The 19991-nt window shown below is 42.8% G+C and overlaps 1 protein-coding gene across 9 annotated transcripts in view; it reads right to left on the bottom strand.

The window, feature by feature from the left end:
* Nucleotides 1-18851, bottom strand: part of Cdc14b (cell division cycle 14B) — an 84744-nt gene extending 65893 nt beyond the window's left edge. For all 9 annotated transcript variants that reach the window (XM_052156579.1, XM_052156582.1, XM_052156580.1 and 6 more), the window contains exons 1-2: nucleotides 18687-18851; nucleotides 14209-15458 (exon numbers count right to left, since the gene is read on the bottom strand). In XM_052156579.1, the coding sequence (XP_052012539.1) occupies nucleotides 14209-14365 (157 nt within the window). In that variant the 5' untranslated portion in view covers nucleotides 14366-15458; nucleotides 18687-18851. The remainder of the gene's footprint in view (nucleotides 1-14208; nucleotides 15459-18686) is intronic.
* Nucleotides 18852-19991: the final 1140 nt, after the last annotated feature.

The raw sequence follows: 19991 nt of genomic DNA, 5'->3' as shown, positions 1-19991 counted from the left end.
TCTGAGAGTCCCTCTCAGACAAAGTGAAGCCAATCTGCAAAGACTCTTATACAAACAAAGCTGCAAAGAAAACTGAAACCAGATAAGCTACCTGGCAGAAGAAACTAGTTGAGGTGCCTGAAAGAGATTTGGCCAACTGAGGCACCTGAAAAAAACATTCTCCAATTTATTTGAGATGCTGGCAGGCTGTGCTTATCAAATACATTCACTCATATTCAAATCAAAATTCAAATTCAAAAATCAAATTCAATCAAAAGTTCACTCATAAAAGGTGGGCTTTGGTGATACAGCATCTTCCAGTCATTTCTGCTCAAGGACTTCAGTCCTCATATATCATTCTAAATAGGAGTTCTTAAACCAAAGCTTCAATTAAAAAAATTTAAGAAATATGCCTGCAACCTCTGGACTAGACAGTCTTAGGCAGGAGGATTATAATTTTGAGGCCAGTCTGAACTATTTAAGTAATACTATTTCTCAAAATAATAACGAGGTGAAGGATCCAAGAATATGTTACTTCTCAAATTATCTTACATCTTCATTTTGGAAATTATCAAAGTGTTTTAATTAAGGAAAAATTCTGGAGGAAATACATCTGAAATCCCAGCACCCAGATAGTGCAGAAGGATCAGAAGTTCAAGATCATCCTTCTCTATCTATCTAGTAAAATTGTAGCTAGCCTGGCTACTTGAAACCTACCTTAAAAATTAAATGAAGTGCTCTAATAAATAAAGTCAATTCCTGCTCTACAGAGAAAATAAGAAAAGTCTGTATTCTGCGGCCAAGGCTAACAGCCTGTGTTTGAGCCCCCAAGACTCTCAGGGCAGGACATAACTGCCCCCTGAATGTGTGCATGTGTGCATGTGTGCATGTGCTTGAACTAAATAAAAGTAATATAGCTGGGTGTGGTGAGAAACCCCATTAATCCCAGCACTCAGGAATAAGAGGCAGGAAGATCTATGAATCTGAGGCTAGCCTAGTCTACAAAGCAAGTTCCAGGCCAGCCAGGGACACATAATGAGACCCTGTCTCAAAAAACACTTTTTAATTAGGAAGGAAGGAAGGGAGGGAGGGAGGGAGAAGACGAGGGAGGAAAGGAAAAAGGGAGAGGGAGGGAAGGAGGGAGGGAGGGAGGGAGGGAGGGAGGGAGGGAGGGAGGGAGGGAGGGAGGGAGGGAGGGAAGAAACTAAAAATCCCAGCTCAAACTTTAGATAGCCCATCATCCCAAGGCACTCACTGCTAAGTGTCCTCTCTTTGCAGACAACAAAGGCAGCCCCAGCTCCCTTCCTGAGATCTATCTCTGTTTCAGTTCTCCCTGCAGCCAAGGCAAGCATCCTGATTGGATTTGTGCTTTAGGCCCTTTCAGATTCAATGATTTAAAACAAAAGCACATTAACCGTGGAGCTGAAAGTTCCTACCTTTATAAACTAAGCTTTGCTGATATTTCAATATAAAAAGGGGGGAGAAATGCACGTTAGGATGTTTCAGTCTCACCTATGAGGCACTTCCAACAAGCTACTTAATATTTCAACAATAAATTCCAAATGCAGGTTGAGAACATCTTTCATAGAGTTAAGAACATAATTTTAAATTACATCACACATTCTTGTCAAAGCACTTCTCTCTCGGCACCCTAAAAGAATGTCAAAGTGGGGGTGTTTTTCAGTTCAGCTCACACACCTAATGTAGCTACTGAAATATTTAGCAACATAATATTCAGTGGCTTCTCCCACAAGCAACTTGGGGAAGAGGGGGTTTATTTCATCTTATATGTCCATATAACAGTCTATCGCTGAGGGAACTCAAGGCAGGAACCTGGAGGCAGGATCTGTAGCCCCTCAATTGAGTCCCTGTGTTTCCTGTCATCATCAGGATGACTAATCTACTGCTGTGTTCAGTGATAAGGGTCACTTTCTTCAACTTCTATCATTAGCCCAGAAGAAGTCCCAGAGTCATGCCCACAGGCCAATCTGATGAAAGGTATTCCTCAATTAAGATTCCCTATTTCCAGATGACCCTAGTTTATGTCCAAACAGAACAAAGGTAAAACATAGTAGAATTTTTTTTTAAAAAAAGGAAAAAAAGTAAAACATCACACAGCGACACACACACAAAGATACATCATTAAAATGGATCCTTTTTGCCAAACACTGGGAAAGTAACTGAAGTCATGCAGGAACTGTCAAGTGACACTTCAAACATAAAACCATCTCAAACTGATATTTTAAAGAGAACAAAGTCACGTGGTTAAGTCCTTGTTAGCTGTCTTCTCTGAGATGACTAAGAATCTACTGTTCTCCCTGTTTAGAGATAGAGACACAATATTATAAATCTTCCAGCCCTCTGCCCCCTCCCTCAGTAATAAATACATGGTACGATTTCTTGCTCATAGCAATTGTGTGATAAATCTTTACTGAATAGATACTTTAATTAATCCCATAGAATAAATTCATACAGAAGAGCAAAACTCAGAGAATGATTCAGCAGAGATGGTCCTAAAATAGAGAGCTTTGCAGAATTCAAAATTCGTTAACGATATTAAAGCATTATGGATTGGGTATAAAAAGATCAATGTCGTAAACTGCACAGCAGAGCTGAGAGTAATTTCACTTTCAAATGAGAACCTGAAGGAACAACAAATTCCAGTGACATCAGGAACAAGATGTTTTGCTTTTGCGAAAAGTAGGCTGCCAACAGAATTTTAATGGGATAGAAGTGAACTACCTGGGAAGTCATGGAGTCATGTGTGATGCTTGTCTAGAATTAATTCTAGCACAGCTTTCCTCTGTTTTCCAGAGGGACTAAATCTTTTGCACCCTCTAAGAGAACTGCTTCTCTGGCGTATAAATAATACTAAGAACTAGAAAGAACTAGACACTAGACGGGGCTAGAGCAGAGGCTCAGTGTTCAAGATCACCTGCTGCACTTGCAGAGAAGCTATGTTCCATTCCCAGCACCCACAACTATCTGTAATTCTAACTGAGGAGATCTGATGGCCTTTTCTTGTCTCCTCAGATATCAAATACATAGGGTCCACTTCCATGCAGGCAATATATTTATACACATTGTTAAAAAAGAAACATAAAAAGATAGATTATTGAAACATTATTATATGCACGGCTCCCTTATTTGAGTAACTTGAAAATCAAAATAAATCAGAATACTTAAAAAAAAAAGTGACTAATGCTGAGGTTTTGTGGTAGAGCTTGCCAATCATACACAAGGCCCTGGAACCCATTCCTAGCACCCAGCTTGATTTCCTGTCTGAATCCAAAACAGAACATAAAATCCTTTCCCTGAGACCAAAATTGAAACTAACATTTCAGGAAATTTCCCTCATGCTTCATGGAATTAAAAAACTATTAGGCCAGGCGGTGGTGGCACATGCCTTTAATCCCAGCACTTGGGAGGCAGAGGCAGGTGGATTTCTGAGTTCAAGGCCAGCCTGGTCTACAAGAGTGAGTTCCAGGACAGCCATGGCTACACAGAGAAATCCTGTCTCAAAAAACAAAACAAAGCAAAACAAAACAAAACAAAAAACTAGATAAACCTGCCAGGTAGGCACAAAAATGCCTAGAAAACTAAAAGAACTATTATTTTAAAGACCCTCTCTCAAAACAAACCAAAAAGAATAGCTGTTATATCAGTTAATTGTAAATATTAATTCAGAAAGCACATTTTAAGGTACTTCAATTTTAAAAGACAAATTTTGGTACTACCAAAAATATTCATCACTTAGCATTCATAATAAAAAATACCCAGAAATCACATTTGGCATTATGAATATATAGAAATCAACTCCTCTTTTCATAGGAAGTGCAGTTTCAGCTTCAGTTGGAAAGAAGGTGATCTACAGACAGAACTGCTGTCACCTCAGACTAAACCAAGGACAAGCAGAAACAGACACAACCAAGAATCACAACTCACAGATTAGATTTGACCATTTAAAAGTATCAGAAAGAACCACAAAGTAGCCAAGGATCTGACTACCTTTGATGGGATAATAGTCATGAAAAGTTATTTTAAAAAGGGGGGGCATAAAACTTCTATCAAAACAGGGCCCAGCTGCGATATACATATCACACTTCAAGAGCCTTGATTTTAAGGGCCAGTAAGATGGCATAACTTATTGTAAAAACTTGCTACCAAGCCCAAAAAACTGAGTTCGATACCTGGGACACACATTATGAAATAAGAAAACCAATTCTCCAGCACCTATGCTTGTTCATGTAAACATACACACACACACACACACACAAACACACACATACACACACACACACACAGTCTCTCTCATACAAACACACACACTAAATAAATGTAAGTTTAAAATTTTTAGAATATATATATTCTACTTTGGGAAGGTTAAAATCAGCTTTTAAGATTTCTTCTCTTTTCTTTTTGTTTTGTCTTGTTTTGTTTTTTGAGAGGTTTCTCTGTATAGCCCTGGCTGTCCTGGCACTCACTCTGTAGGCCAGGCTAGCCTCGGACTCAGAAATTCACTTGCCTCTGCCTTCCAAGTGCTGGGATTAAAGGCATGAGTCACCACTGTCTAGCTATTTCTTATTTTTAACTATGTATGTGTCTATGTGTGTATATCAAATGTGTGCAAGTTCTAAAGGGAGCCAAGAGGGCACTGGATTCCTCTAGAGCTGAAGTTATAAGAAGCTGTAAGCTGCCTGACATAGGAGATGAGAATCATTGTCTATAAGAACAGTATATAGCCCTAATTGCTGAGCCATCTCTCCTGCCTTGTTTTTGTAATCAACTTTATTTCTTGGAAACATTTTTCTACAATAATCTCTGCATAATACTGAAACCAGGTAATCTAAAAACAAAACAAATAAACAAAAACCCACTAGAAACTCAGGGACTTGAGAGCACTTAGTGCTCTTGTAGAGGACCAGGGTTCCATCCCCAGAACCCTACAACATTCTGTAACTCCTGGTCCAGGGGATCTGACACCTACTGCTGGCTTTCGCAGGCACTCACGCAGGCAAAACACTCATGCACTTAAAAAGAAATTTTAAAAAAAAACAACAACTAGAAGCTAAATTACCAAGCTTGGAAACTTAAAAAATAAGGTTAAAAAAGCCATGTTGGAAGACTGGTTAACTCCTACAGACTCCAATTCTCTGTCTAGTACAGTTTTTTTTCACTTTCTGAGCCTGCTTATACAACTGGTAAAGGTACCCTTCTATGTGACAAATGGCTTTGAGATGTTCACATAAATAGTATGTCCAGTTCTTTGCTCCCAAAATTAAAAACAAACAAACAAACAAACAACTCCAATAGAAAACATCTTAGAGGACTGACTTAGGTGAAAATATTCTGTAGCTAGGGTACAAAGGAAAATAAAATGCTGTTTAGTAAAATGTACTTCCCCAAACATTCATTTTTAAATCTTAGCCAAAATAATAAAGTACTGTTGTGGGTTTTCCTGATGTTGTTTGTATTCTGATGTTAATTGTGCTTCTTCAAGAGGGGTTGCCCCAGAAGAACAGTACATCGCATACTCAGGTGAACATTCTCCCCATTTTAACTGATCAATAAAGGCCGTGATTGGGCAGTGGAGGGGAAAGGTGGGACTAGAGGTTTGAGAGTGGGGGCAGGAGAAGAGAGGAGGAGAGGCAAAAGAGAAGAGAGGACAGAGGAGGAGGAAGCCTCGATGAACTTGAGCCACATGGTCAGGAGAAACCACAAGTAGTAAGGGGTCTTACAGCTAGGGAATAAGTTAGTGTAGTGCTAAGTCTGCCCAATCTAGGCATATAGCTTACATTCATAATTGGATTGTGCATTTTTAATGGGTTTATTGGGGTTGGAAATTACAGCAACTAAATGCATCTTTAATTCCAGCACTTGGGAGGCAGAGGCAAGTAGTACTCTATGAGTCTGAAACAAGCCTGGGCCACTTAGTAAGCTCCAGGCCAATCAGGGCTACATAGAAATACCCTACCTCAAACAAATAAATATAAAAATAAAGACACTAATTCAGAGCTGGGAAGATGGCTGAGCAGGCGCCTTTAATCCCAGCACTTGGGAGGCAGAGGCAGGCGGATGATTTCTGAGTTCGAGGCCAGCCTGGTCTAAGGAGTGAGTTCCAGGACAGCCAGGGCTACACAGAGAAACCCTGTCTCGAAAAACAAACAAAAAAAGCAAGATGACCATTTTTTTCAGAATTGTTAATTACAAGCATGATTGTGTCCTAGCATATCTCAGTATGCTTAGTATTCCACAGATAGCCACTCTGGTTTATCTGGGGTTGTTTACAGAGGCAAAGTTGGGGGCTTACAATGGCAGACATGGAGAACAGAAGCCCTTCCATCGGTAGCAGAGACTTGTTATGTCCAAGTGTCAAAGCTGGAAATAGATTTTTAAAAATTATCATGAATTAATTTTTTTCCTTTATATTTATCTGTGGGTATGTGTGAGGTTAGAAGAAAACTTGTGTGAGCCCGTTCTCTCCTACGTGAGAGACTCTAGTGTACCAGTTCTGAGGTTTATCTGCTCAACCATCCTTTTGTTTTGTTTTGTTTTTTGTTTTTTTGTTCTTTCTTTTGATACAGGGTTTCTCTGTGTAGCCCTGGCTGTCCTGGAACTCACTCTGTAGACCAGGCTGGCCTCGACTCAGAAATCCTCCTGCCTCTGCCTCCCAAGTGCTGGGATTAAAGGCATGTGCCACCAGTGCCCAGCTTGTTTTGCTTTCTAAAACCTTCTTTCTACCTGTAGCTTCTGCACGAAGCCTCTGCGTTGAGACACAACTAACGACCTATAAGCACTCCAGGATAACAGCTCAGATGTGAAATTGGAGCTTTGGTGCACTGGTGCTCGTTGAAGTCTTTAAAGGACACTCGGTGTCTCCAAAGGCTGGCCTCATTGCTGACTCTGATACATCCTGTGCCAGCAGTGTAGCAGCTGGGAGCTGTCAGCACAAACAGCACTCACTGCCTTCATGCTGATTCGTGCTGACTCATGGATAGGGGACTGTGTGCTTCTCAGCTGGGAGGAGCCTTCATGCATAATGACCTCCACCTTTTTGCTGTCACCTGGTGCCACTCCACCAGTTACCTGGGTAACCCTGGAGCCTCAATCCAGGCATTTGAAGACCAGGCAACGCATGTTCCCAGCATTCCCTTTACTTTATCTTTGACACACTGGAGAATCGAGGCTCCAAAAGGTTGTGAACAATCAACCTGGACTCAGTCCTTGTGACTGGCAGAGACCAAGTAAAGTTTCTCCTGAGTACTTCAGCTTTCCAAAAGCTTGGCCTGAGACCTTGCTCTTCAAAGCCTGCCCCGTGGATTCCAAACACAGCACACGCTTGCCACCCCCCCCCTCTCACGCTCCAAGTTCTGTATCCTCAACACAGAAATAAATACAGGAGAACAGAGATGTCCTGATAACATGTCTTTATTTCTTGCACCTAAGGATATTATTCAATGAATAAATGACGTGTCTGAAAGTTGGGCCTGTGCTTGTGGTCAATTTGGGAAACAGCATTCAGTAAGGAGGACCTGCATATTGTGTTTGTGTTGTGTATTTGTCCAAATCCAATAATTTTTCAGTTCTAAGTTCAACTTGCAGGTACTAGTCACCAAGAGACTGTCATCACATGCCTGTTTGCCTAAGTGGCACAGGATGAGCTGGCAAATGTCCAACGTGCCAAATAATTTTTGTACAACTATGAAGCAGTTATATCTGTTGGAAAAAGGGAAAATTGGGCAGTCACAGCTTTATTAAACAGAGACCATCCATTTGCTCAAATCACTAATCTCCAGCATTTGATGGCATCTTTATGGGAAAGTGAAGGGTCATATTATTTCTAGACAACCACTTAAAATTATTTAACACACACACATGGCTGGGAAGACGGATCCATCAGTAAAGGTACTTGCTGCTGAAGCTTGACGGCCTGGGTTCAAACCCTAGGACACACACAGTGGAAGGAAAAAAGCTAGTTCCTGCAAGTTGTCCTCTGACTGCCATATGTCCACCCACTCCCAAACACACACACACACACACACACACACACACACACACACAGAAATAATTAACAATTTAAAATGTTAAAAACTGCACACCCACAAAGTACCTTTCCTTTAACTCACAATCAGAATTTTCCCAGAACTGTTATCAGCTTGCACCATCGACTTCTACCTACATCCTAAGAATTCACAGTGTGATTTTGGCTCAGCTCTCTTCAACATCATTTGTAAACACAGAGCACAGACAATGACCGCTGACTGGTGATTCCCAGGCTTTAGGACTGGTCCTGCACTACTTTCCCCTCGCCTATTTGCCTGGCCACTCCAAAGCCATGAAAGAAATAACATTTGAGGCTTAACTTTTTGCCTGTGTGTGTGATGGAACTGCCAGAGCTAGGAAGCAGAGAAATCAAGACGAGTTCACAGGATGCAACAAAGGCAAGAGTCCAGAAGTACATTGCAGGCGGAAAGACAAACAGACATTTTGAGGAGCTTCGGTTCCTGAGACTTAGCTACCTCGGCTACTACAGGAGCAATGGAAATGGATTTACTTTGCCCTCTGTGTTCTGTGTCACAGTATTTCCTCTTCTATCCAGAAAAATACACTTCCATGTAGGCAAACAATGAATATGGGTGAAGATTTTACATAGTAAGCATTCAATAAACACTCCTTGAATTAATGAATCAATGTCCCTAGCCAATGACATCTGCTGTGAGTTTTAAAGACCCTAATGAGAGAGGGGAGGGAGGAGTACTGCTTTGGTTGCTCCCTTTCGGTGAGGAGCCTATGCTGCCAATATGATACACAGTGCTTGGAAATGACCAGACTAGCATGACCCCAACTAGAGTTTCTCCAGTAAGGTATTATGATATATACTAAATCATGGCAAACCCTTGGAAACTTAAAAGGAGGGAGAATAAAGAAACTTAAAACAGGAGCCTCGAATGTAACTCAGTCAGTAGAGTGCTTGCCTAGTAGAAGGCTCTTGGCTTGATCCCCAGCACTGTATAAACCAGGCTTGTAATCACAGCCCTATGGAGGTGAAGGCAGGAGGATCAGAAGTTCAAAGTCATCCTTAGCTACCTATCAATTTCAAGGTATACTGACCTACATGAGTAAGACTCTGTCTCTAAAAACAAACATTAAAAAAAAAAAAAAGTCCTGAGTCAGCCAATAGTAACTATTTCCTAATTTTCTTCAATAATTAGAAACTTAAAATATAAAATAGTGAAATAAATCAACGTTCTGTATCAACTATGATCACATTTTGCAGCTGTGCTGGACTGCTTAAAAACATCCTCAGTTGAGGGGCAATAGTTGCTCACTGCTTTAATCTCAGTGCTCAGAAAGCAGAGGCAGGCAGATCTCTGTGACTTTGAGGCCTCGATCTGGTCTACAGACCTAGTTCCAGGACAGTCAAGATTACACAAAGAAGTCTTGGGTGGATGAGAAACTCAGAAGGCAGAGGCAGGCAAATTTCTAGGAGTTCAAGGCTGGTTAACATAACAAGTTCAAGGCCTACACAGAGTGAAACTCTGTCATCACTGCCTACCTCCAAACAGAACAGATGTTCTTGGACCGGGGAGACTGTTATTAACAGTCTTGTTATTAACAAAATAAGGAAGCTTTGCATGCTCATTTAATGGAAAGGTTTATTTTAATGACTTGATATTTGAGAAACACTTGGGAACTCTGTAGCACCAAAGAGGTTCATAGGAAGATAAAATTCCCGCCTTTGTCCAATCAATTTTTCTCATGGATTTCCCCCAATTTTGAGTCTTACAGTTTTCAACACACTAATAACTCAAGTCCTCTTTCTCCCTGGTTCCTTAACCAGAAGCTTCCTCTTGTATTTTTAGTATCTCGAACATTAGTTACACAGTTCACCATCTTTAAGAGATTTAGTTTTCATGGTACATCAGAAATATAGTTCAAGTTTAAAACAAAACAAAACAAAACAAAACAAAACAAAACAGGCCGGGCGGTGGTGGCACATGCCTTTAATCTCAGCACTAGGGAGGCAGAGGCAGGGGGAGAGGCCAGCCTGGTCTACAGAGTGAGTTCAGGACGGCCAGGGCTATACAGAGAAACCCTGTGTGTGTGTGTGTGTGTGTGTGTGTGTGTGTACACCAAACAAAACAAAAAGAATAACAACAAAGCATACTGATTGGATTGGAGTGGGAATTAAACCCCTATTGAGTAGGTCTGCTCCTGGTAGCACAGCTCCCCCAGTACAGCAATGAGGCTAGTTATAGTTAGCCCCTAGACAAAACAAGAGTGATCACACAAACATCTAATATGAACAGCACACAGTAAAAAACCCTGGTGTTGGCAGAAATTCATTTACATATTTAACAGGCTGCTATAAAAATATCAAGGGTTGCTGGGCATTGGTGGTACAGGCCTTTTAATCACCACACTCAGGAGGCAGAGGCAGATGAATCTCTGTGAGCTGGAGATCAGCCTGGTCTAGTTCCAGGATACCCAGGGCTACACAGAAAAACCCTGTTGAAAAATTTAAAAAAGGGGGGGGAAAATCTTTGGGGTAAAAAAGTTTGGGGACTAGAGATGTAGCTCAGTGCTTACCTGGGATGCATGAAACCCTTGGTTTAGTTCCCAGCATCACATGACACCAGGCACAATGATTCAGGTTCATAACCCCAGCACTGAGGTGAAAGCAAAAGGCTCAGACATTCAAAGTCATCCTCAGCTACACAGTATTAGGAAAGCCTTAGAGGCACAGCAGACAAAACAGAAAACTTGACTTAATATTTCCAACCCATGTCTTACTACAAAAGTCTTCCTGCTCAGGAACAAGCGTTAGTAAAGATGGCGTAAAAATGATAGGCACCTCAAAGGTCGGAAAGCTGACAGTGAAAGCACTTTTCAAGAGTCTGGCAGCTGCCCGAGACGTGAGAACATGGAGTTACCACACATCCCAACAAGCTATGGATCCAAAGGAGCTGAAAGCCTGTCCTTGCAAAGACCTACACATGAATGTGCACGGTGGCAAGGCAATATTCATACAAATCCAAAAGTCCACTGTGTAATGCTGGCCCAGCATACTTTCACTGTAGAGTCACACATGTATGAAAAAGTATGAAGACTCCATCCACGGTTGCTTCTGCAGCCATTTGCAATAGAACCTAACATATTCCCAAATCCCAACTTACTACTGCTAAAGAGATCAAGATTCAGTCACGGGGCATCAAACAGAGAAGATCCCGATGGCTCTGCTAGTAAGAGAGCCTGCAGCCAAGACAGATGACCTTAGTTCAGTTTTGGAAACTAACATGAAGAAGTGAACTAGTTCCCACCGGCTGTCCTCTATCTGGGGCATATAGTCATGGTAAGAGTAAAATATCCCTGTGTGTGTCCTTCCCTTCCCCTTCCTCAACACACAAAGTAAAAAAGAATTTTTTTTTAAAAAATGAAGAATTCAAAACAAAACAAAACAAAACTGCTCATATATCTCATTTTGGTAGCAGATCTCTATAAGTTCAAGGCCACCTTGTCTACCCAGAGTCCCAGACCAGCATGCTACATAGTAAGACCCTGTCTCAAAAAGCAAGTAACAATAAAACAATGAGTGGTGGGAAAACAAGTTGTAAATGAAGGGACCAGCTGCCACTTGCTAAGCGCACAGAGCCTTATAATTCCCTCCCTCCATTATTACCTCACAAAAAATGAGAAATAAAATTAAAAGTAATCTGAGCTCTGCAACTTTACATGGTAGCTAGCTGATGCCGGTAACCTCTGCACTGAGGAATCTGAAAGAGCAGGATCTCAAGTTTAAGACTGGTGTGTTTTAGTGAGTTCCAGGCTTGGCCAGACTATATAATGAGACCCAGTGTTTTTAAAGGTGTATGGGCACATGGTGCTGAGAGGTGGCTCTACTCTTGTAGAGGACCCAAGTTCGGTTCCCCCAAGCACTTAACCACCTGTAACTCCAGCTCCAGGAAGCCTCCTGATACTTCTCTTCAGGCACTTTATCCATATGGTACACATATATGCACTCAGGCACACACATATACAATTAAGTCATTCAGAAAAAAAAATCAATTACTTCAATTTGTTTTGCAAACAACACAGAAACAGACTATTTTAGTTGTCTTGGGCTTTTTCTTTTTTCTTTCTTTCTTTCTTTTTTTTTTTTTTTTTTTTTTTTTTTGGTTTGGTTGTTTTTATTTTTCAGGAACCTGAATTTATTCCCTGAAGGGATGCAAGCTTTGTCCCCTGGAGCTAGTTTAGCATCTTGCACTAAGTCTGGACTGCTCCATTATCAAGGCTTGTAACTGGACAGTATTTTGATTTTGTGCATAAAATGCACTAGCTCCTTGAGTATTATTGACCTTTTTAAACGTTATTTCTTTGATGACTTCCTCAGGAAGGCTTGCCAAGTTACCCTTTATCTTCATGAAAGAGAAAGATTTCCCCCAATGACTGAGGTCAATATTATTTGGTGGGTCGTAGCTCAGAGCTGAGGAGCTGGCCTAGTGTGCACAAAGGCCTTCAATGTCAGCTTCAGGTCCACTAACAATTTTTCTTTTTTTTTTTTTCTTGGTTTTTTGGATTTGGTTTTTTCGAGACAGGGTTTCTCTGTATATTCCTGGCTGTCCTGAAACTCACTCTGTAGACCAGGCTAGCTTTGAACTCAGAAATCCCACCTGCCTCTGTCTCTCAAGTGCTGGGATTAAATGCATGTGCTACCACTGTCTAGCTACAATTTTTTTTGTTGAAAACAGCCACCTAAATATTTAATAGAGAACTGTCTAAAATGTTCATAAAACATTTAAATCTATAAATGTGTTTAAATCCATAAACATTTTTATAGTTTAATCCTTTAACGCCATATACCCTTTGTCCTACATAGTATTTAAAATCAAATGAGATTTTGAACATATCAATTGGAGGCTAGCATTCTGCTATGAAGTTCTGTGCAGAGCAATGCAAAATCAATCATGTACCATCCTGCATGGGTTTGCAAAGAATAGATACATATGTGTACCAGTCAAGGATATTTCTGGAAAGATTCATTCACAAGAGAACTTTGCAGCATCCGTTACATTTAGTGGGCACTCCTTTGTCTTTGCCACAAAATTTTCTCAATATACTCCGTGTATCTTTACAAATTAGAGCTATACAAAAATAAGCTTGCCCCATACAAAAATGAGCAAAAGAAATGTGCAGATGCCACCAGCACGAAGTCTCTGGGAGGAACCTGGGCAAGCTGGTGTCTCCTCCTTCAGGGTCACTCACTGGTAGACCTGGACAGACACTAGTCAGGGGCTATAGTTAAAATAACTCCTTCCTCTTCCTCCTTCAAACGCTAAAAGACCTCCCCTCTCCTCTCAGCTTCCTTTAAAACCCGGTCTTACTTTCTAGTTGCCCATCAATCTAGTTAGTATACTTTCTACTAAATTTCTATGTTTGTCTAAACACTTCCTAAATAAATAAATAAATGTTGTCACCAATAGAGAGCCCACCTAGCAAAGTTCAAGTTCAAAGCCTGGAAACCTTTTCTTAAAACCCCACGAGGAGGTGGACACCATCCACCCCAGAAAACGCGGCACCTTCCTTCAACCGCGCCGACAGCTATGCAGCTGACAACGCATTTCCACGTACATCAGTACACCGAAGGCAAGCTCTAGCTTCTATATCAATCCCGGCAAACCGAGCAGCTGCTAAATGGATTTCTTTCGTCTTCAAGAACTGAGGCACTAAGAAAATCACCCTCGAAAGAGGCTTTTCTACCTGCTCCGGCTGGCGGGGATTTCTCAAAAGTGACACCTCTGAGCTCTTAGCATGCTGGGTGGTTCAAACGCCATCAACGTGACACCTTTCTGGAGGCAACGGAGGGAGGGCAAAGAGACCTCAGGAGGGAGGCCTGAGAGGGAGCGACGGTGTGGGGAGGGGGAGGGGGTGCCGGACGGCCAGGGGCTCGGGCGGGATCCCACGCGTTGCTAAGGCTCAGCGAGGCTTTTGGGCCCTCGGGACAGCAAAGACCAGCGGGAGTCATCAGAGGCTCGGACTCGCGTGGGGATAACCGCGCCGGCTCATCCCGGGATGAGGTAGGTTCGAGGGCAGAGCCGCACCGCTCCCGAGGCGGGGCGCACTTGCAGAGGTGACCCTTCGGCCCATCTCTGGTAAAGTTGCTACCGCAGGCGCGCGGGCCCCTAGAGGCTCGAGGAGGCGAGAGCCTCGTGGGGGTGTGGCGGGGCTCACCCGTGATGTCCAGGTACAGGTCGTCCTGCTCCAGGCGGTGCAGCTCCTGCGGCGTGGAGCTGCGGCTCTTCTTCACTCCGGGAGAGGAGGACGAGCTGCGGCGTGAGCAGGGGGGCGCGGTGGCCCAAGCCGAGCGCCGCTCGCTCTTACGCTTCATGGAGGCGGCCGCGGCCCGTCAGGGGACCGCGACCATGGCCCGGGAACCCGGCCCGGGTCCTCGCACTGCGTCTCCCGCCGCCCGCGTCCCGGGGGCCCCACAGCGCTAGCCGGTGGCTGGAGCAAGGCGCGCGCTCCCTGGGACGCTGCTGCCGGGGCGTCGGAGCTCAGCGGGCCGCGGCTCCCGGGGACCCCCAGGAGGGATGTTCCGTGGAGCTTCATTCACAAAAAGAAGGGCCCACAACCCTCCTCGGGGCCTGCCGACTCGGGCCGTTCATTGGTCAGTGCAGCGTGACGTCACGCAGCTGGAGCCTTCCTACAGGCAGGTACTCGGTGACGCCATAAAGAAAAGTCAGAGGGCTTCCGCCAATCGGGCCGAAAGCGCGTTGGCGACCCCTTGGTGGGATCCCCTAACTTTTGTCTCTTGTGTCCAGGTGTGACGCCCCAATCCCCAGTTCCTTGAGTGAGTCTCCAAGTTACTGCATAGCCCTACCCTAATAACTCCACTCCGGATCTTTGAGATGGAATTTTTTTCTTTTTTAAGTGTTTCTTGGGTTTCCTTGTAATTCGCGCCAAGGGAGCCTTGTTATGGCCGCCTGCTAGGAGAGTGTAGCCTGCTAAAACGGTCCGCAGCTCTGTGGACGCAAGGCAGCGTGGACCTCAAACTTAGAAGTTCAGACCAGCGCTGTTTTCCCACCTATCCGAACGGAGCAATAAGGGCTTCTTAGCGTCGGTAAAGCCACCTGGAGACGCGATTTACCGCGGTGGTTTGCACCTCACCTCGGAACCCAGGAGCGCGCTAACTCTTGCTGTGGGTAGCCGAGGTGCCCACAGTCCAACTTAGCACGAAGTGTTGGAGCACGTGGCCAGCTGAGCCCTCGGACTTTTCTCCTTTGGGTCTGCAGGGATACAGCCCCATATTTTGCTACTGTGTTAAAAAGATACCAGATCTTTCTGGAACTTCACCATAGCTGCCATTTTGAAGAGCGTAGCCACGGTAGCATCTACTAGGACGAGGAGACCGGAAAGCAGTCGGTGGTCCCAAACTCCCCATCGGCAGGCCTGTCATCAACAGCGATTTAATCACGTCTTGTCTGAAAGGGAAGTCGAGAGTCAGAGGGATAAAATTCAGCCCCTCCTCCCCTACCCCAAAGAACCTCTCAGAAAAGCAGATTTCACGGAGTTCCTCCCCTCTAGGGTCATTTTGGCTTTTGTTTTGAAGCCTCACATTAAGCCTGCTAAGTAGGAAGAGATAAGATGTGGTACTGCTTTCCTTAGCCAGGGGCCCTTAAGAACCTGCTTGTTCATCTTTCGGGTTTCCATAAGGATATCAAGGCCTTATATTTAAAACATTTTAAATGTTTGTAGTGTTAGCAAAAACTTTTACCCAGGAAGAGGAAGTCCTTCATACTGTTCCAAAGACTCATAGTAGAAGGGCCACCAGATGTCACAATTAGAAATTTTAGTAATAGATTTTTTAAAAATCCCTACTGTAATCCAGGATTACATGGAACAAAGTATTCTAACAGATTATCTGTCGTACCTCACTACACAGCCCAGATAGGGTTGAAAATGGCATCTGCCTCTCCAGTGCTGGGATTCCTGGTGTGAGCCACCACACCTTACTGGATTCTCTCTCTCTCTCTCTCTCTCTCTCTCTCTCTCTCTCTGTGTGTGTGTGTGTGTGTGTGTCTAGTATGTTCCTTTTTTTTTTTTTTTTTTTTTGGCCTTTGGAGACTCAAACCTTGCCTGTGCTGGACAAATGATCTACCAGCAAGCCACATTCCTGGCCCACATTCGTTACTTTTAGAGACTGGCTTAGTTAAATGTCTAACAGCCAAATAGTTTCCATACATCAGTTGATTTTCTCTCACCTTCAATTTTGGCTAGATTCTAGCCACTAGAAATTCTAACAAAATGCGCATTGGGGAATGCTTAGGTGTACATAGTTATACCATGTATGCATTTTCCTGTTTTGCAAATACATAATTATGATCCTGCTTAAGTAATATTTTTAAAAACAAGGCTTTTGATTACTCCTAATTATTCAGACATATCTTGGGAACTAGAAGTTCATGTGCTAAACATATTCATTACTTGGGTATGGCCACACTGCCTGTAATATTTGCACTTGAAAGTGGAGGCTAGGGGAACAGGACTTCAAGGTCATCCTCTGCTACATAAGGAGTTGGAAACCAGCCAAGGCTACAACCAGATCCAGTCTCAAAAAAATAAAAAGACCAGTCAGGTGGCACAGGGAGGAAAGGCATTTGCCAGCAGGTATGACAACCTGAGTTCAATTCCTGGGAACCCACTTACTAGAAGAGAACCAGTTCCCACAAGCTGTCTTTGACACACATCCCCTCCACATATACTAAAGAAATAAGTAAATGTAACCTCAAACTCTATGTTTTGTTTTCCTGACAGGTTTAGATAGTGGCAAAAAATACATTAGCTGGTGTGTGTGTGTGTGACATTTCCTTTGAACTGATTTTTCTCCTCAGCAAGCTGACCTCTGAGTTCTGAGAATTTGGCTATTCAGGAAAGAACCGAGTTTGTTTGCACGAGTGCATTATTGTTCATTGTTTGGTCACTGGTCATAGAATTGTAGCATTTTAAAGCACCTTAGAGAATTTTTGGTCCAAGTGAGGTCACAGTGAGGACAGGGAACATTATGGGGACCCAAGAGGGAGAAGCCCCACTCTGGAATCACTGACATCTCTTAGCAGCTAAGAATCAAGAAGTTCAGGCTAGGGCTAGAGAGATGGCTGAACAGTTAACAGTGAATGCTGCTATTGTGGAATATCTCAGTCTGGTTTCCAGCACCCAGGTCAGGCTGGTCACAACTGCCTGTTACTCCAGCTTGAGGATCTGGCTACCTAGGCACCTCACATGCAACTACCTGTACAGAAATAAACTAAATCTTGTTTTAAAACAAAAGAGTTCCAGGCTGGGATCTGGTTGTAGCCTTGGATGGCTTCCAGATGGCTTGGTGGATAAAGTGTCTGCCATGAAACAATGTAGACTGAATCTAGATTCCCAGTACCCATGTAAAAAACTGGCTAAGTATCTATAATCCCAGCATTGGGGAGACAAAAACAGGAGGGTTTCTAGTGCCAGGTGGCAACAGTCTAGCTAAATCAGTGAAAGTCACCTAACAGACATCCCCACATGAACACACACAAAGAATTCCAACACAGGATTTGCTGTAAAGGTTCCAAATTGGAGAATGTATTTCTTTTATATAGAAATACTGTCAAGGACTTGTGGTATTCTGTATCTATTAAAAATAAACTGACCCCATGAGGCTAGAGAGATGGCCCTATGTTATGTGCAGACTGCTCTTCCAAAAGACCCAGGTTAAAATTATTCCTATATGGCAGCTCACTACTACCTGTAATCCTCCAGTTCCAGGGGATCTGACACCATCACTCAGACATGCATGCAGGTAAAACACCAGGGCATATAAAAAACAATTAAAATTTTTTAATAAGTAAACTTGTTCCTGCTGGGCATGAAGACACATACTTTTAATCCCAGTCCTTGGATGAAGCAGGAGAAATGCTGTGAATCTGAGGCAAGCCTGGGTCACTTTGGGAATTCCAGGTCAACTGGACATAGAGAGGGACATTATCTCAAAATCCAAAATAATTTTTTTTGAGACATGATCTCACTAGATAGTTCTAGTTGTCCTGTTTCCTGGAACTTGCTGTGTAGACCAAGCTGTCCTTGAACTCACAAAAATCAGCCTGCTTCTAAAGTTTTTAAAAAGTATAATCAGCACATGATCAATACAAAGACTGCACAGGATTTTGAGTGTACTCTGAAGGCTCATGTGTCAAAGGGTCAGTTATTGGAGGCATGATTATAGGAAACTGTGAGATGTGGGATTCTTCTTTCATTTTTCTTGGCTATAACATAAGGGGCTTTATTCGGCAGGTTATTCTTGCCATGATCTATTGTCTCACCAATGGCCCCAAAGCAATGGGCCAACCAAGCCTAAGAACCTGAAACTGCAAGCCAAAACTGTTCTTTTTATGTTGATTATCTCGGGTATTTTCTTACAGGAATAGAAATCTAACACAGTAGGTGTTCGTTCGGTGAGTTATAAAATTACATATGGTATGTAATGGCTACCCCAAATAAATTGTAGAACCAAATTAATTTTTTATGATTTATGATTCTATGGAGACCATGTCCTCTAGACATTTCCCTGCCTCTGATTGCCTCTCCTTGTTTTTCTTGCTGCTCTCTATGTCAGATGCATCTTCTGGCATAATATTTTGGCTTCTGAAATTTATTTCTGGCGCTCTCATACTGACCGAGTTGGATCTGCTCTTCTGGCTGAGTCCTGGTCCTCTAAACATTCTGTGTTCCAACAATCTTTCTTGAACTCCACAAAAGTGGCTGCAGATCCAAGTTGACCTGCCTGTGGGCCCAGCTGCCAAGCCAGGCCTCCTCCCCCCAGGGCAGGACACAGCAAGCTTCACAGTCCTAATCAGCAAAGATAATCAGTAATTAGAGATAGCTAATCACCTCCTTTATCCACACTACACACATTTTTCTTGCCAACTATTACAGAACAAGAGAGACATTCTTGTCTAGCTCCTTATTGACAAGGAAGTAACTGAAAGGCATCAATTTCAAGTCTCTTCTAAGGTTGTAGAAATGCAAAAGCAACTTATTCTTCAACTGTTTGGCTGGGAAGAACATTCTTGCAGACTTTTTATTTTAAGAAGAGAACTAACTACCAATTTGAATACAGTGATTTTTCTCTGTGTCTTTTTAATTAAAGCCTTTTCTTGAGGAAATCCTAGCCACCCTTGGTCTCCATTTGCTCACAAAGGTTGGAAGAAGGCCTTGAATCCCTTGGAACCTGAGTTCTAAGAGGTTGTAATCCACTATATATGCTCAGGGAAATGAACTCTGGACCCAACTGCTGAACCACCTTAGCCTCTATTCTTTTTAAATGCAGTCATGTGAACAGTGAATCCTTTTTTTTCTTTTTTTTGGGGGGGGGGTGGATTTGATTTTTTCGAGACAGGGTTTCTCTGTGTAGCCCTGACTGTCCTGGAATTCACTCTGTAGACCAGGCTGGCCTCGAACTCAGAAATCTGCCTGCCTCTGCCTCCCAGAGTGCTGGTATTACAGGCATGCGCCACCACCACCTGGCGAATCCTTTTAAAAAAAATTATTTATTTTAATGTATATGAGTACACTATAGCTGTTTCAGACACACCAAAAGAAGGCATCAGATCTCATTACAGATGGTTATGAGCCACCAAGCGGTTGCTGGGAATTGAACTCAGAACCTGTGGAAGAGCAGTCAGTGCTCTTAACTGCTGATCCATCTCTCAAAAAAAAAAAAAAGGCAATCTACTAATGAAAATTAGTGAAAGTGACTGATGTCTTATGTGTGCCTGTGCTTGACTTTGTGTTTGTGTGTGCGATCATGTGTATTATCGTGTGTGTGTTTGTGTTTGTGTGTGTCTGTGTTACACACATGCACCTATGCCAGTGTGTGTGGTAGACAGAGGTTGACAGATGTCTTTCCCCAGTTAATTTCTGTCTTTTTCTATATTAATTAAACTTTTAAAACTTTGTGTGTGGTGTTTTGCCTGCATTTC

Source organism: Apodemus sylvaticus, chromosome 14, assembly GCF_947179515.1.
Source record: "Apodemus sylvaticus chromosome 14, mApoSyl1.1, whole genome shotgun sequence".
NCBI lineage: Eukaryota > Metazoa > Chordata > Mammalia > Rodentia > Muridae > Apodemus > Apodemus sylvaticus.
This window is presented reverse-complemented; position numbering and strand designations above follow the sequence as displayed.